The sequence below is a fragment of the Micropterus salmoides genome, unplaced genomic scaffold (genome assembly GCF_014851395.1).
Source record: "Micropterus salmoides isolate LMB-PRFRI ecotype aquatic unplaced genomic scaffold, ASM1485139v1 Ms_hic_scaffold_16, whole genome shotgun sequence".
NCBI lineage: Eukaryota > Metazoa > Chordata > Actinopteri > Centrarchiformes > Centrarchidae > Micropterus > Micropterus salmoides.
In genome coordinates this window covers 21,272,030-21,286,636 of record NW_024040707.1, presented here as the reverse complement: position 1 = coordinate 21,286,636, position 14,607 = coordinate 21,272,030, and the positions used below count along the sequence as shown (strand labels likewise).

Genomic DNA, 14,607 nt, shown 5'->3' with positions numbered 1-14,607 from the left:
TTTTATCAGCTGCTTGAGGTCGAACTAATCCATGTTCGTTACATGATAACTTACCTTTACTGCATTTAGGCGAAGTGCTACATCGTTAGCTCGCCTGCTGCTTTTCAGTAACTAACATTACTATATGTGTATCTTTCACCACAGGCTCAGCAATGTGAGCACAGCTAACATACATGTATTGGATGATAAAGAAACGGTTAGTGAGCTAGAATGAATATTATAAATGCAATTGTTGTCACACGTGACAGACGTTAGTGGATGGGTCTTCCTATGTGTTGTTTTCGCTGTTTTGTTGCATTTTTTTATATTATGTGGGTCACGTAAGTTACAGCAACTGAGACGGTGGAGAAGCTGTGTACCTGAGTATCCATAAAACCACAATAAATCTAAACTGAACGTTACAAAGCAAATAGCGACAGGTTTAGCTAATGTAGCGTTATCCTGCCTCCATCACTGTAGGCTAACGTTATATATAAATCATTCCACATTTGTTTTTTACTGTTACATCCTTTCTTGCAGGCTAAGTCAACACCTTCACATAATATCAGTGGTACACAGGATAGTAATGTGGGTCGCGTAGGGTGGTGAACTAATGTGGAAAGCGATAAAACTTTGCACCGGATAACGTTAGGAACTGCTCAGTGTTAACCGGCTCTCCGTGTTTCTCCAGCCTTTCTGATGTTCTGATGTTGAATCTCGTTTGGTCTGATGGGCTTCAGCACATAAAACTTTATTGTTGTTTTTTATCCTTAGGTGGAGACCCAGTGTCCTCACATTAAAAACAGAATAGTGGCTGATGCAAGCAACAGAGAAAACAGGCGTTTGTCTCATTTCTAAGTGAAGTTTGAATAAGGCAGTGAATTACTTTATTAATAAGTAATTTCATTGAAAAACTACATACAGCCCCTTTAAAATATGTATTATGCACATGATGCTGCTATGACAAGTCAAATGTCACAACATCGGAAGGTGAAAATCAATCATCTGGTGTGCAATATGTATAAATTTGCTACAATGACTCCCCCTTGAACAACAAAAAAGAAAAGCTGTATTTGTTTGTGTTTGGCTTAAAACTATGTGGCTAAAAATAATGGAATGTGGATGTTAGGTTTATCATGGGATTATTATTTTAACAAGTTTGGACTATTGTTTCTGTTATGTAACCGTGTATAAAACCATTCACTCGTCAATCCAGTTTAAAAACTCTTTACTTTTTACCTTATATCCTGTGACTTCTGACTCATTCTCCAGAGCGTGTACTTGGTCCCACCTCAGGATGACCTTGGAGTTGGAAGTGTTCCACATGATTTTGACTGGGGCTTGGCTGGGCGCTGGAGGACGACGAGGGTAGTAGGAGGAGGGAGAAAAACAACAAGCGACTTAGTCAATAAACAGTAAAGTCCAGAACCAACTCAGCATGAGGGAGATTTCTCATTATCAGTTCATCATCCCACCGTTAGGAGTGAGCAATGACTCGAGGAATAAGCATGTGGGAGTGAGAACAGTCTTGTGTTTGGCTGTTTGTGAGGGCGATGGCTGGGGAGAGTGACATGTGAGTGTGTAACAGATGTATAATAATTGTGACATTAATTTATATCAGCCTACTGTATATTAACATAAGATCCTACACGTTTTCTTTGAATCTTGTGCACTGCAAGCACGAACATGTATACGTATGTTGGAACGCAGCGACATAGAGGAAGGAGAAAGTGAAACAATATAGAGAGGAGTTAACTAACGGTTATAGGAAATCTCTCAGAGGGGAGCATCTCATCATATTCCAGCTAAGGCAGCATGTCCAATCGCCCAGTGTGACCATATTTAAAGGCATTTACATCAAAGATATGCCACGTCTATCAAACGTTTCACACTATTCACATTGGTAAGACGGCAAGAAAGCAATGTGCCCACAAAAAGGTGGGAAGAAGAACATTTCAAGCCAATGTAAACATGGATGTAAACAATGCAGGTTTCAAAATATGTTTTTAAAAATGGCTTTGCAAATGTTTAGGCCTTAATTTTACATTAAATAAACCTTTTTTTGTGTTTATAAAACAAAAGATTTTTGCCTTTGCCAACATACTGTATGTAGATGAATGTTGCAGTTACTGTATTTAGCTTTGGACGAGAAACCTCCACATAGTACCTTTAAGGTGCTTTGGTGTTGTGAATTTTCCCTACTTTCACTCTATTTGGTGAAACACTGTTGGTGAAATTAAACATTTACTAAATGGACCATGCACTTCTGCAAACAGAGGGGGGAAAAAAACTAAACAAAGGAAAACTGTTCACAAAAAGACACATTCATTCCCCGTGATATGTTGAGAGTCCTTACGTGGTTTCTTGGTTGTGACATTGACTACGCTGCTCTGTGGACCCACTCCAGCACTGTTGTAGGCCCGCAGGGACATGTAATAGGTACTGCTACCCTCCAGATCCCTGATGAGTACTGACGTTTTATTCCCCACTGTCCTGATCACATTGGCAGTGTCCTGCTTCACCCCCTCACCCCAGTACTGCAACTAAAAACACACAACAAATACACACATTATACTTTATAAGCTTGCATCAGATTTTTTGCTTAATACTTCCATTTGCAGTTGCGGGCATGAATCCTAGAGGGCTTCATGATGCTCAACTTTAGTTTACTTCATGAATGAATAATTATATAAACACTAATACAAAAAGGTCATCACATTGTTATCCAATGAAAAAAATACATTGCCACTAGCTTTTGGCACTGTCCACTATAAATGTATAATTCCTATTGTGTGGGCATGTGTTGACCTCATAGCCCAGGATGCGTCTGCGGTTGTTGCTCCAGGCCAGGGGCTTCCAGGTGACCTCTACCTCCGATGCTGATACACTCCTCGCCCTCAGCCTTGTTGGAGCTCTGCTGGGCTCTGAAAGGCGCACAGGATTGTCAGGAAAAGAAAGAAGACACAGATTCACTACACCCACATCTACAGTATGGTTTATTGAATATGCTGGAGCTCCATCCAATCTATCCATACCACTGTGTGAGGAGGAGTGAGTGCTCCAACATAAAGTCCTGGGGAAAAAAATGTGATATGATAACTTTACTTAGTGGTTTTACATCTATCGCCAAATGAGGTATCACTACGGTGACTGAGCCTGTGGCCCACTACCAAAAATACTGCAATATTTATACATTTTCAGTATTCTGAACTTGGTGTTGGTGGTGCCATTCCTGGAAAAAATGCTGTATTAAGTTACTGCTAATGTAAACTGAACATTTCCTATTGCTGCAGCTTCACATTAAAAGCATTTAACTGCGGAAACACGAGTTGACTGTTATTACATAGTAGTCACAGGAAATGTAAGTGTTTTCAGCGAGATAATTCATCAAAAATGCATCTGCAAAACAACATTTTCTGCATTTTGTGACAGTAGATCAGTTTGAAATATTGTACCGAGTAATGTAACAAGAAGGGGCAGCCACAGTGAGCAGTTAGATGAAAAGCTGCAGACGACAGGGTGCACACCTCCAACTTCTCAGCGAGGTAACTGACTCCTTTCACTATGCCCTGCTGTTCGCAGGCTCATGCCATGTGCAGCATAAAATCAGATCGGTGTTGCTCCCAGAATGATGGAAAAAGGCCAATTACTGCCTGACTTCTTTAGCAAAACAACAACAACAATTTGTTTCACTGCCCCCAGAATTCTGTGACCAATATTAAACTGCACTAGCTGTTAACACTAGTAACACACCATTACCTTGAATAAAAGAACGGATTTCTCTGGGTTTGAACATTGTTGGAAATATTTGGGATAATTTAAGTTCACAACTCAATAAAATATATAATATACGTAGGACTAGTCATTTTCAAACATTTTAATGCATAAATATTACATATTGTATATTGTGAATATGTACATGAATCACACACAAAACATTTTTGTTCTTGTTAAACATTTAGTTTTAAACTGACTAAAAACTCCTTCAGTATTTAGTATCTTAAGTATTTCTCTGGAACAACAAATATTTATGATTAAATGTGCAACATTTTAAAGAGTTTACCAGTCATAAACTCATCAGAATGTGTAGGTGTGCGGTTTTCGTCAGAATATAGTGAAAGTGCTGTCTCAGTAGCAGCAAACGACCCAGCGACAGTCACCAAATTTTTACATCGCATATTGCTTTATCCCAGTTGGTGCATGAAAATATGTGACATCACCTTTTTCAATCTGTGCCCTGCACACTTGAAACTAGTGACAAGATCTCAGACAAAAACTTTGTCGGAACATTTTTGCCTTCATGTAGGGCCACGTCCATCAGTGACAAACTGAAAATATGTTTCAACGGCATTTCAAGGTGTTTGGAAACAGGATTCATCAATGCTTCATAAAACTTGCCAGTGTTGACTTTTAGAAATAGTAGAATAGTATTTGAAATTGACATTTGTTAACTACACAGTTGTTAATCCACTTAATTTAAAATGACAATTCCTAAAACTGGAAACATAATAACAACAAAAATTATAATAAGACTTAAACTAATTTGATCTGTTGTGGCAGTGTGTAATCACTGGCACAGTGTTAGTGTTATAAAGTTAAGATGTGCTTTGCTGTATAGTTTTAATGTTACACACCTTCCTCTGCTGAGTAGATGGTGGTCACTGGACTAAAAGGGCCTTCTCCCTTGTTGTTATAAACCCCGACTTTGACTTGGTAAGGGGAGAAGGGAGGGATGCTCTCATTCTTGAAGACATATCTAGAGGCGTCCGGGGACGTGACAGCAGCCTGCATCCAGCCCTGCGCCCCGAGTGGGCGGAAAGCCACCACGTAACCAAAGCCCGGACCGCTCTGCAGCTCCTCAGGAACAGGCTAAGGAGGTATGAGATGACTCAGAAGGATGACTCAAGATGAATGATCTTAAAGATATTAATAGCTAAAAGACACGCAGCTATGCAGAGATTTGGGCACTTAGGAATAATGCTGAGGGTGGTCCTGTACTTGTACTGTATACCTTGCATGAACTTCTGTCTGGTTAAGTGGTTTTATACTGAGAAATAGAACTATCCAAACAGAGCTTATTCTTTGTAAGTCATATTTCATTACAGTTGTGTTTGATATCAATATCAATATAAACAGGTTTATATACAGTATACATACTATGTACATTTATAAATATATATGGTATATATGTCAAAATTGTGTTTTTTTATTTAAATCTATTTAAATCATGTATTTGAATGTAGCACATGAATAAAAATACATACAAATAAAAATCTAATGTGTGTGAATACACGTTTACCTCCCAAGTGATGACCAGCTCTGAACGTCCTCCACCACCACCGTTCACTCTGGCTGGAGTCACCCTGGGAACTAACAGATCAAACACAGTGTTAGAAGTAAAGTACCACTTTGTATAAAGAGATAAGAGGTATTGAACATGTCCAACATTTTCGAGAGTTAGACCTTTCTTAAATTCACGCTTTAAAGAGGACTCCACAGATTTAACATTGTACTCCTATTACACTGACAAACTCACGATGGACAGTTTCTTTTTTAAAAGGATCAGAAGAACCAGAGGTATGCTCTTTTCTATTCCATGCATTCTTCTTCCTTGTCAAAATCTGGTACCTACATTACTCACATTGCAACTTAACCACAGACAGTTTGGTCAGAGATTCAGGTGTTTTATGCTAGCAGATGCCAGCGCAGGCTCAAACCTCTAGCTTCAAGCAGAGATGAGGGAGAGGGCTATAGAGGTGTGGTAATCCATCTCCACACCTCCAGTTTTTTTTCTGCCCCAACTGTACTGATTCAAGTGACAACACTCACAATAGGCTTTCAATAACTTCCTTAAAATTATGCAGTAGTACTTTACCAGACCTGTAAACAGACTTAGTGTAAAATCCGTAGTTTCAATGTGTAACTTAGTGGGTACAACGACTTCAAATCCAAACACATTTATGAAGCCATGAAGGACTGCCCTGCACTCAGAGGGTCTTTTTATGAGTTGGTCACAATATATTGTCTTTTATTTATGTTTATGCATATAAATCTTTTTGTGTAAATGTATGCGTGTACTATCTATGCATAGGTATAAGTAGCTGAATATACTTGCATGTATATATATTTATGTATAAAACTCTAAATGTATGGCTACTTATTTACACATCTGTGGTAAGTAATTTAATTATAAAATTTAAATCTCTTTTTAATCCATACTTTTGACCAGATTTGATGCATGATGCTGCTGAATCAGACATACTGCATCTATTAAATATTGATTATATATATATCTATATATTTGTATTTTCTATGTACTGTATCGTTTTTTCCTCTCCCCACATACACAGTTGAATTTGTGAGTTGTGAATTTAGTTCAGTTATGTGTTGTGTGCCCTGAGGAAATACACTGGTACAATAAAGTTCTTTGAAGGGATGTAATTCCTGTCCTGAAGTGTCCTCTATACATATAATGTGCATAATTTCAATCACTTTTGGCAGCAGTGGAAATCTAAAGATACATACGCGTTTCTTTGTTGCGGGCCTTTTTTGAGGGTTTGCTGGGCTCTCCTGTTCCTATGCTGTTGGTTGCCAGGACTCTGAACTCGTACTCCACCCAGGGACTCAAGTCAATGACAGTGGCGGACAGCTGCTTCCCCCCAAGCATCTCAGGAACTGAGAGACATCATAGAAATGATCTTTCATCAAAGCCCTGGAAGATCTGCCACTGAAAGCTAGCCAAGCTGGTGATGTGTTATTTATTTATTGTCATTTCATGTGTGGTGTTTGAAAAGGATACCAATCACGTCTCCAACACTCTCTACTCAATAAACTTCACATTCACACAACCTACACACAGACTGTCAGATGAAAGCAGCCTACCGGTGGTAACAGCTTGCCACCCGAGAGAGAAGGGTGTTCTGGCCTGGATGGTGTAGCTGAGGATGGGGCTGTGGTTGTCCATCCCGGGTCCCCAGGACAGAGAGGCAGTTGTCTCTGTCATCTCAGTCACCTGACAGTCCACAGGGGGGTCTGGGGGACCTGGAAGGATAATTAGTCACAGTTCACTATCACAAGACGATATACTGTAGAGATTAATGAAGACAAGAGGCAGAAGAACAGAGACACATAGTGGGTGGACTGATTACAAACAAGAGTTAGGACAGCTGTGACTGCAATTCTGAACTATAACTAGTCCAAACACAATGTTTGTTAAACTGGTGGCAGAAAAAAACACACAAAATAAGTAATAATAAATAAATATTTTTTTATCTCATTTTATGCTTTTCTGTAGTGCAGATTGTACTATAGTTTGTTTAATGGTTCCCATTGTGGGGGTCAAAGTAAATCAGAGAGGTCATGTTTTTATAAATGACTAAAGATTGAAAAGAAACAATTGAAGGATATTTGACGGGAAATAGATGAACATACACACAACTCATGTACATATACTACCTGTGATGATGGATCACGAGTACACAATGGTTCGATTTAAGGGATCAAAAACATAAAATGTTAGAAACCACTGCCATAGAGGGCTTTTTTTGTAGGAAAGCTAAGTCATGGTCATACTGCACGTCTGCATCACGGTGCATGGCAGTCCCACAAACTCCAATATGAGAATTACAGTACATGGATAGGCACGTACATTGTCAGGCCATATTGTGCTCTAATCATCTACCCAAGAGTAACATTGTTCACATTGTTTCATTCACTTTGTGATATAGAATGGTAATGGGAAAGTTTGGTTGTCAGTCAGCTATCATACTTGTGTTAACATTCTTTCATTCACTCTGAAAGAGAGTGGCATTCGTGGCTAGAAAGGATTTGTAGCAGAAATGGCTTTGCTAGATATGCATTACTACAAAAGATGAAAGAAAAAAAAAGATAATTGAGCCTTTCTCTGGTGTCTCCATAGCTGCTATAGCCTTGATGAGTAATTACATTTCTGAATAGGTGCATCTCAGCTATGGCATTGCTGCAGTGCCAATGTCTGTTCAGTCGCTTCGCCATAAGCTCTTGCAGACAACAGGTCTGCCTTAAATGTTTGATTTTTTTAACATGTGGTGCAAGGGACATTCTTACCTCTGACTACCACATCAGTGGCAATAGACACGCTGTCCACCTTGGTCTGAACGGCACATGTGTATTTCCCAGCATGCCTCAGTTGAATGTTACGGATCATAATGTCACCAGCCGAGTGCTATAAGTGGAAAAGTTAAGGGGGAAAAAAACAACAACAAATGAACAATGGCAGAATTTTAAAGCTGCAATATGAACTACAAGGGCCGCAAAAACAAGTGCAATGTCACAGTGATTTCTTTTGGCATTCAGTCTATTACATTATGGAAGAGAAAGGTACAACACAAGTCCAGGGATGCACCAAATGGCTGACTGAAGGTTTTCATGATAATTTATGAGGACGGTTCTTTGTGAAGAATCAAAAAGCTTCTTTCAGCTCTACCCCTTTTATTCAGTCTGATTTAATTTACTCTACCGACAACCATTCAATGCCAAATGCATTATTAGCTTTGAACTTTAAAGTTGAAGCTAATGTTAAGTTGATGTCTTATCTATGAAAGTAAGGGACTGTGAAACAGGATGAGACTCGATAATTACTTTGATGTATAATCAGGGACATTTTATAGAGATAAAAATTCAGTTGCTGCCAGACATTGACTCTTTGAAACTCCCTGCCATCATTAAAATAATATAACTGGGGATGGAATGGGTCACAGATCTCTCACTTTGGCAAATTTTATATACTGCAAGAAAAAAAGAACCTCAAAGCTTGCTTATTGAATCAAGTGAGACTGTAAGAAGTCCTACAAAATACAGTATCACATGTCGTGAGGCTTTTAGAGATATAATGAAAGGTAAATCACATTCCCTGTCCATTGCACATCAAGTCTGTATCTTCAAGACAGTGCAATTGCTTTTTGTAAAAGTTGACTTGTCATGATTTATGGGGTGTTGGTTTATATCAAGACGGAGGAAAATATAAACTCCATAATCAAATAATTACAAAGATGTAAAGTAATATTCAGGGTTTTTTTTTCAATTCAATATTGAAAATGCTGACTGTGTTTCGCTGGGGTTTGCCAATGCAGTCAGCCTTTTCATCTCCTTTTTCTCTTAAGTAATATAGGCATATATCAGACTTAAAATATTCTGTAACTTATTTTATATTGGGAAGTACTATATATTACAAGTTTTTCAATTTCAGATAAACATTTTGTTTCACACCATGAGTCCCACAATTTTATACAGTAGTGTGACTGCAGGTCTGGCAGTGACAATTAGCCCCTCAGCATGCATGTCTCTATTTGGAGTTGTAAAATGTTACAAACCCAACAAGAGAGGAGGATGTAGCCAGCAGTGAGGATGGTGTAAATACTGCTGGAGGCATACACTTTTCAACACTTGCAGAATACAGTATGTTCTCTACCAGCATACTTAAATGATGTTGCTGCAGGGTTTTTAACCATTACTACCCTGAGTTATTTCAATTGTGAATTTGAAAATAACATACACTGTATAACTGAACCAGATCAGTTTGTTATTTTTTTTCTATGTCTGAGCTGTACAGCACAGAGCTGGAGTTACTTGATATTTACTAAAGTTATAATTTTACAACCTTATACAACCCTTGTAATTTTTCACTCACTCAGCCAGCTACAAAACACTGATATTCTTCACTTTACTTTGTGTTGGAATCGAGAAACCATATATCTTCTCTATTTGTAACAGATCTTTGAACATTTAGAAAATATTACCGAGGACGTAAAAAGTAAAATCAAGCAGTGGGATTCACACATTTAGGGGAGCAGTACTTACAGTAGCTACATTGATGATGCCTAGAATGTATAAGACAGTGACCCACTGTCATTGTACACTGCTCAAAAAAATAAAGGGAACACTAAAATAACACATCCTATATCTGAATGAATGAAATAATCTCATTAAATACTCCTTTCTTTACATAGTTGAATGTGCTGACAACAAAATCACACAAAAATTATCAATGGAAATCAAATTTATCAACCCATGGAGGTCTGGATTTGGAGTCACACTCAAAATCAAAGTAGAAAACCACACTACAGGCCGATCCAACTTTGATGTAATGTCCTTAAAACAAGTCAAAATGAGGCTCAGTAGTGTGTGTGGCCTCCACGTGCCTTATGACCTCCCTACAACGCCTGGGCATGCTCCTGATGAGGTGGCGGAGGGTCTCCTGAGGGATCTCCTCCCAGACCTGGACTAAAGCATCCGCCAACTCCTGGACAGTCTGTGGTGCAACGTGGCGTTGGTGGACGGAGCGAGACATGATGTCCCAGATGTGCTCAATTGGATTCAGGTCTGGGGAATGGGCGGGCTGGTCCATAGCATCAATGCCTTCCTCTTGCAGGAACTGCTGACACACTCCAGCCACATGAGGTCTAGCATTGTCTTGCATTAGCAGGAACCCAGGGTCAACCGTACCAGCATATGGTCTCACAAGGGGTCTGAGGATCTCATCTCAGTACCTAATGTCAGTCAGGCTACCTCTGGCGAGCACATAGAGGGCTGTGCGGCCCCCCAAAGAAATGCCACCCCACACGATTACTGACCCACCGCCAAACCGGTCATGCTGGAGGATGTTGCAGGCAGCAGAACGTTCTCCACGGCGTCTCCAGACTCTGTCACGTCTGTCACATGTGCTCAGTGTGAACCTGCTTTCATCTGTGAAGAGCACAGGGCGCCAGTGGCGAATCTGCCAATCTTGGTGTTCTCTGGCAAATGCCAAACGTCCTGCACAGTGTTGGGCTGTAAGAACAACCCCCACCTGTGGATGTCGGGCCCTCATACCATCCTCATGGAGTCTGTTTCTGACCGTTTGAGCAGACACATGCACATTTGTGGCCTGCTGGAGGTCATTTTGCAGGGCTCTGGCAGTGCTCCTCCTGCTCCTCCTTGCACAAAGGCGGAGGTGGCGGTCCTGCTGCTGGGTTGTTGCCCTCCTACGGCCTCCTCCACGTCTCCTGATGTACTGGCCTGTCTCCATGCTCTGGACACTACGCTGACAGACACAGCAAACCTTCTTGCCACAGCTCGCATTGATGTGCCATCCTGGATGAGCTGCACTACCTGAGCCACTTGTGTGGGTTGTAGACTCCGTCTCATGCTACCACTAGAGTGAAAGCACCGCCAGCATTCAAAAGTGACCAAAACATCAGCCAGGAAGCATAGGAACTGAGAAGTGGTCTGTGGTCACCACCTGCAGAACCACTCCTGTATTGGGGGTGTCTTGCTAATTGCCTATAATTTCCACCTGTTGTCTATTCCATTTGCACAACAGCATGTGAAATTGATTGTCAATCAGTGTTGCTTCCTAAGTGTATATTACAAGCTTTACTCTCCTTGAGTTCATACCAGACTCTATCAACAGTGAAAAGCATATCATTGTCTGCTCCAAAAGACAAATGAAGCACTCATGAAGCACTCTTTCCATATAGATCAGAAAAGTTTAAGTGATGTGATCATCAACACTCAATAAGTCAATAGTCTTTCTATTACAACATGGCAGCATGTGTTTAATGTGGAGGAGTCTGTTTAAATGAACTGCAAGGCTACATGCAATTATAAAGCTCTTGTTGTAATCATGCCGAATGCAAAAAACAACAAGAGGTCACTACCTCATAATTGCTTTTCCTAATTAAAAGAGAAAAAAATATTTGGAATTAGGAATGTAATGCATGGCTGAGCACTGCATAATGACTTCTGCCTTTTGCTGCCTTTGTCACTGGAGGTGTTATTAACAAGCAGAACGGCAAACATGGAGCAGGTTTGTTCAGTCAAAAAAAAAAAATCAGTGAATCTCTATGATTCGTTACGAACACTCGGCTCCTTGTAAGATGACGCTGAAATTAAGCAGTAGAGAAATCAGATGTAAATGTATTAATTTTCAAATAGCTAATTTCTTTAACTATTTACATATGGCTTAGCTTTTAGGCTGTCTTCAGATGCTGGAAGCTTTTTTAAATGGTAAAGTAAGAAGCACAGTCACTATGTTCAAGTGGAAACATGCAGATTGTCACAAGGATATAGGACATATGGAAGTACTTGTTTTTTATCTCAGGAAATGTTACTTGGCCAACACAAGAATCCGGTGCTTCAGATATATTCTGTAGTCTGCTGTAACGAAAAGTTCAAAGGTCATTTAAACAGCTCAACTCAATTTCTAAAGCACCCCTGTATGGTGTACTTATCAAGCAACTTCAGGTCATGTCTAACACTGACGACACAGAGGATCTAAAGAGATTATTGCACTTACCCCACCAACTTTTTCAAAATACGCCCAGTGGCTTCCAAAGTGGATGAGCTGCTCGTTGAAGAACCAGGTAAACTTGAGGTCCAGCGTGGGGTCATGAGCTACTTGGCAGGGCAGCACAATGCTCTCACCCACAGTCACGTCCAGATGACCGGCTGGACTGGTGATCACAGTTGGCTCTGTAAACACAGAGCACCAAGTTAGAAACGAGGCAGTGTTGATAGACTGGCTTTCCTCTTTCAGAGTAGATATACCTTTTCCATACTGTCCTTTCGTTATGTTCCCTGAACACTGGGAAATAATTGCAAAAACATGCCACACTCAAAAACAAATCCTGTCCTGACCAAACAAGATAAATTACTTTTCTGGCATTGAGCTTATATTGCATCTCTTTCTTTGAGTTTCATAAATCAGAGCATGGTCTTATATATCACTGAACAACGACAGAGAGGAAGTAAAATAAACAAACAAAAGGAAAAAGTCGACCATTACGGCAGGTCAGATCAGAGTCTATAATTTGGCTGTGTTTGTGCAGAGACAAAAGAGCCATCCTATTTCATCCTCAGCGTGGTGCGCATCAACATAATCTTTGGTCTGTCTCGGCTGGGTGTCTCATTCAATAGCGGTGCAGTGCAGAGAATATAGCACAGCCTGAGAGGCCCACACACCAGTCCATTGTGAATTATGCATGCATGTCATAAGCATCTAATGGACAGCCAAGCCAATGCAGCATGTCAGGGGGAGTAAAGGTCTATATTCAGCTCTGTCAAAACAAGCCAGCTTGTTTATCTTGCACCCTCTTAGGAGAACCAACTGGTCATGGCAGTGCATTTCAGGTAAGTCTTAGGAAAGTTTGGCACCAGATGCAAAATGAGAGGGGTAAAACTTTCTGCTTCCGCTTGCTAAGCTGTCACGCTCATTTCCTGTTATGACTAGAAGGAAAATCACAAATTGGCTCCCACATTCCCTACGGTGTGCTCCGTGCACGGCAGCTCCTATTCTGTAAACCAATGGAATGACAGTATATTTCAAACAGCCTTAAAGAGCTGTTTTTAATGTATAGATATATGCTGGATTTTAATGTTTCAATTTGAATTAGCATAGGAATTGCTGGGATGTGTTGTTATGCCTGATTGTCTGCATTCTGAGAAAATGAAACTTGAATAGCACGCCTGAGGTTCAGTTATGTCAAAATAACACATCCGGGATTAAGTGGTGGCTGACATCCACCTCTAGTGGAACCTTAAGAATGATTTGCATCTGGGAAGCCAGGTCAAATGCAATTAACTGCAATTATCTAGACAGGAGGATAGAAAAGAAAACTTACTTTAGGGCCAGTACAGTCCTTACAGTTTAACATTCACAATTTTAATTACGAACTAAACAAGTACTCTTAAACTATATGGAAAAAACAATTAGTTAATTCATCTTCAATTGACAACAATTTGGTCAGTCAATTTAATCAACTGAAATAATTTGGATATATAATAGATTAATCATTTACTTAGTCATTATCACCAAAGACATTTAGTTTTCCTGTTGTAGTATGTAATATTTCATAAAAACTTATTCCGCAAATTACTGTGCATGTATAGTTCATTGAATATGAACTTGAGCACAGTACTTGAATAAATATGTAATTTACATTCCAATTTTATAATTACACACACATACGTTATACAGTACACTGTATAACAGTTTCATTTGTACATGTAAAAAGGCTTCTGGGAGGGAAAAAAAAGAAAGCACGCCAATTTGCAATTCAAAAAATCTTGTGAATAGGAATCACCGAAAGGCATTTTAATAGAGTACTGTTGTTGACTCCGCTCTTTAGAAAGACCTAGAAAATTCACTGCACTGCAGAAGTGTGTGATTTAAAGGGATTGAAATCTCAAACGAAACCCAGCATGGCTATGAGCCACCGTGCAAAAGGATGAATTAAACATTGAGGTGCATGAATGCAATGAGCCTCATGTCTCGCTTCCTCTAGCCACTGCCAATCAGCTAATTGGTCTGTATATCTGTCAGGAAAGAAGAGGGAAGTCTTTATGGCAATTCTGTTTCACTGTTTGTTCATCAAGTGTGCGGCGAGGGTCAGTGTTGGTTAATTTTAGATGCAGGACTGGTCGCTGCATCTCACAGCTCTTGCGTAGACTGCCAGATCATTTTGTTTTGCGTTCCTCCAAAATACCAACAACCATAAATGATGTGTGAGTTTATTACAAGGGTTGGATGACAAAACCGGCAAGAAGCCTGATGTTCAAATGGATTACATTAGATTTTAACAAATAGCTACCGACCCCATTCCCAAAATACAT

General features: G+C 39.8%; 1 protein-coding gene across 2 annotated transcripts in view; it reads right to left on the bottom strand.

Annotated features, from left to right (window-relative positions):
* Window positions 1–14,607, bottom strand: part of cntn3a.1 (contactin 3a, tandem duplicate 1) — a 78,511-nt gene that overhangs the window by 3,255 nt on the left and 60,649 nt on the right. For both annotated transcript variants that reach the window (XM_038723657.1, XM_038723658.1), the window contains exons 13-21: window positions 12,293–12,468; window positions 8,065–8,182; window positions 6,862–7,020; window positions 6,505–6,654; window positions 5,279–5,349; window positions 4,614–4,848; window positions 2,788–2,903; window positions 2,336–2,522; window positions 1,219–1,331 (exon numbers count right to left, since the gene is read on the bottom strand). In XM_038723657.1, coding sequence (XP_038579585.1) covers window positions 1,219–1,331; window positions 2,336–2,522; window positions 2,788–2,903; window positions 4,614–4,848; window positions 5,279–5,349; window positions 6,505–6,654; window positions 6,862–7,020; window positions 8,065–8,182; window positions 12,293–12,468 — 1,325 coding nt within the window. The remainder of the gene's footprint in view (window positions 1–1,218; window positions 1,332–2,335; window positions 2,523–2,787; window positions 2,904–4,613; window positions 4,849–5,278; window positions 5,350–6,504; window positions 6,655–6,861; window positions 7,021–8,064; window positions 8,183–12,292; window positions 12,469–14,607) is intronic.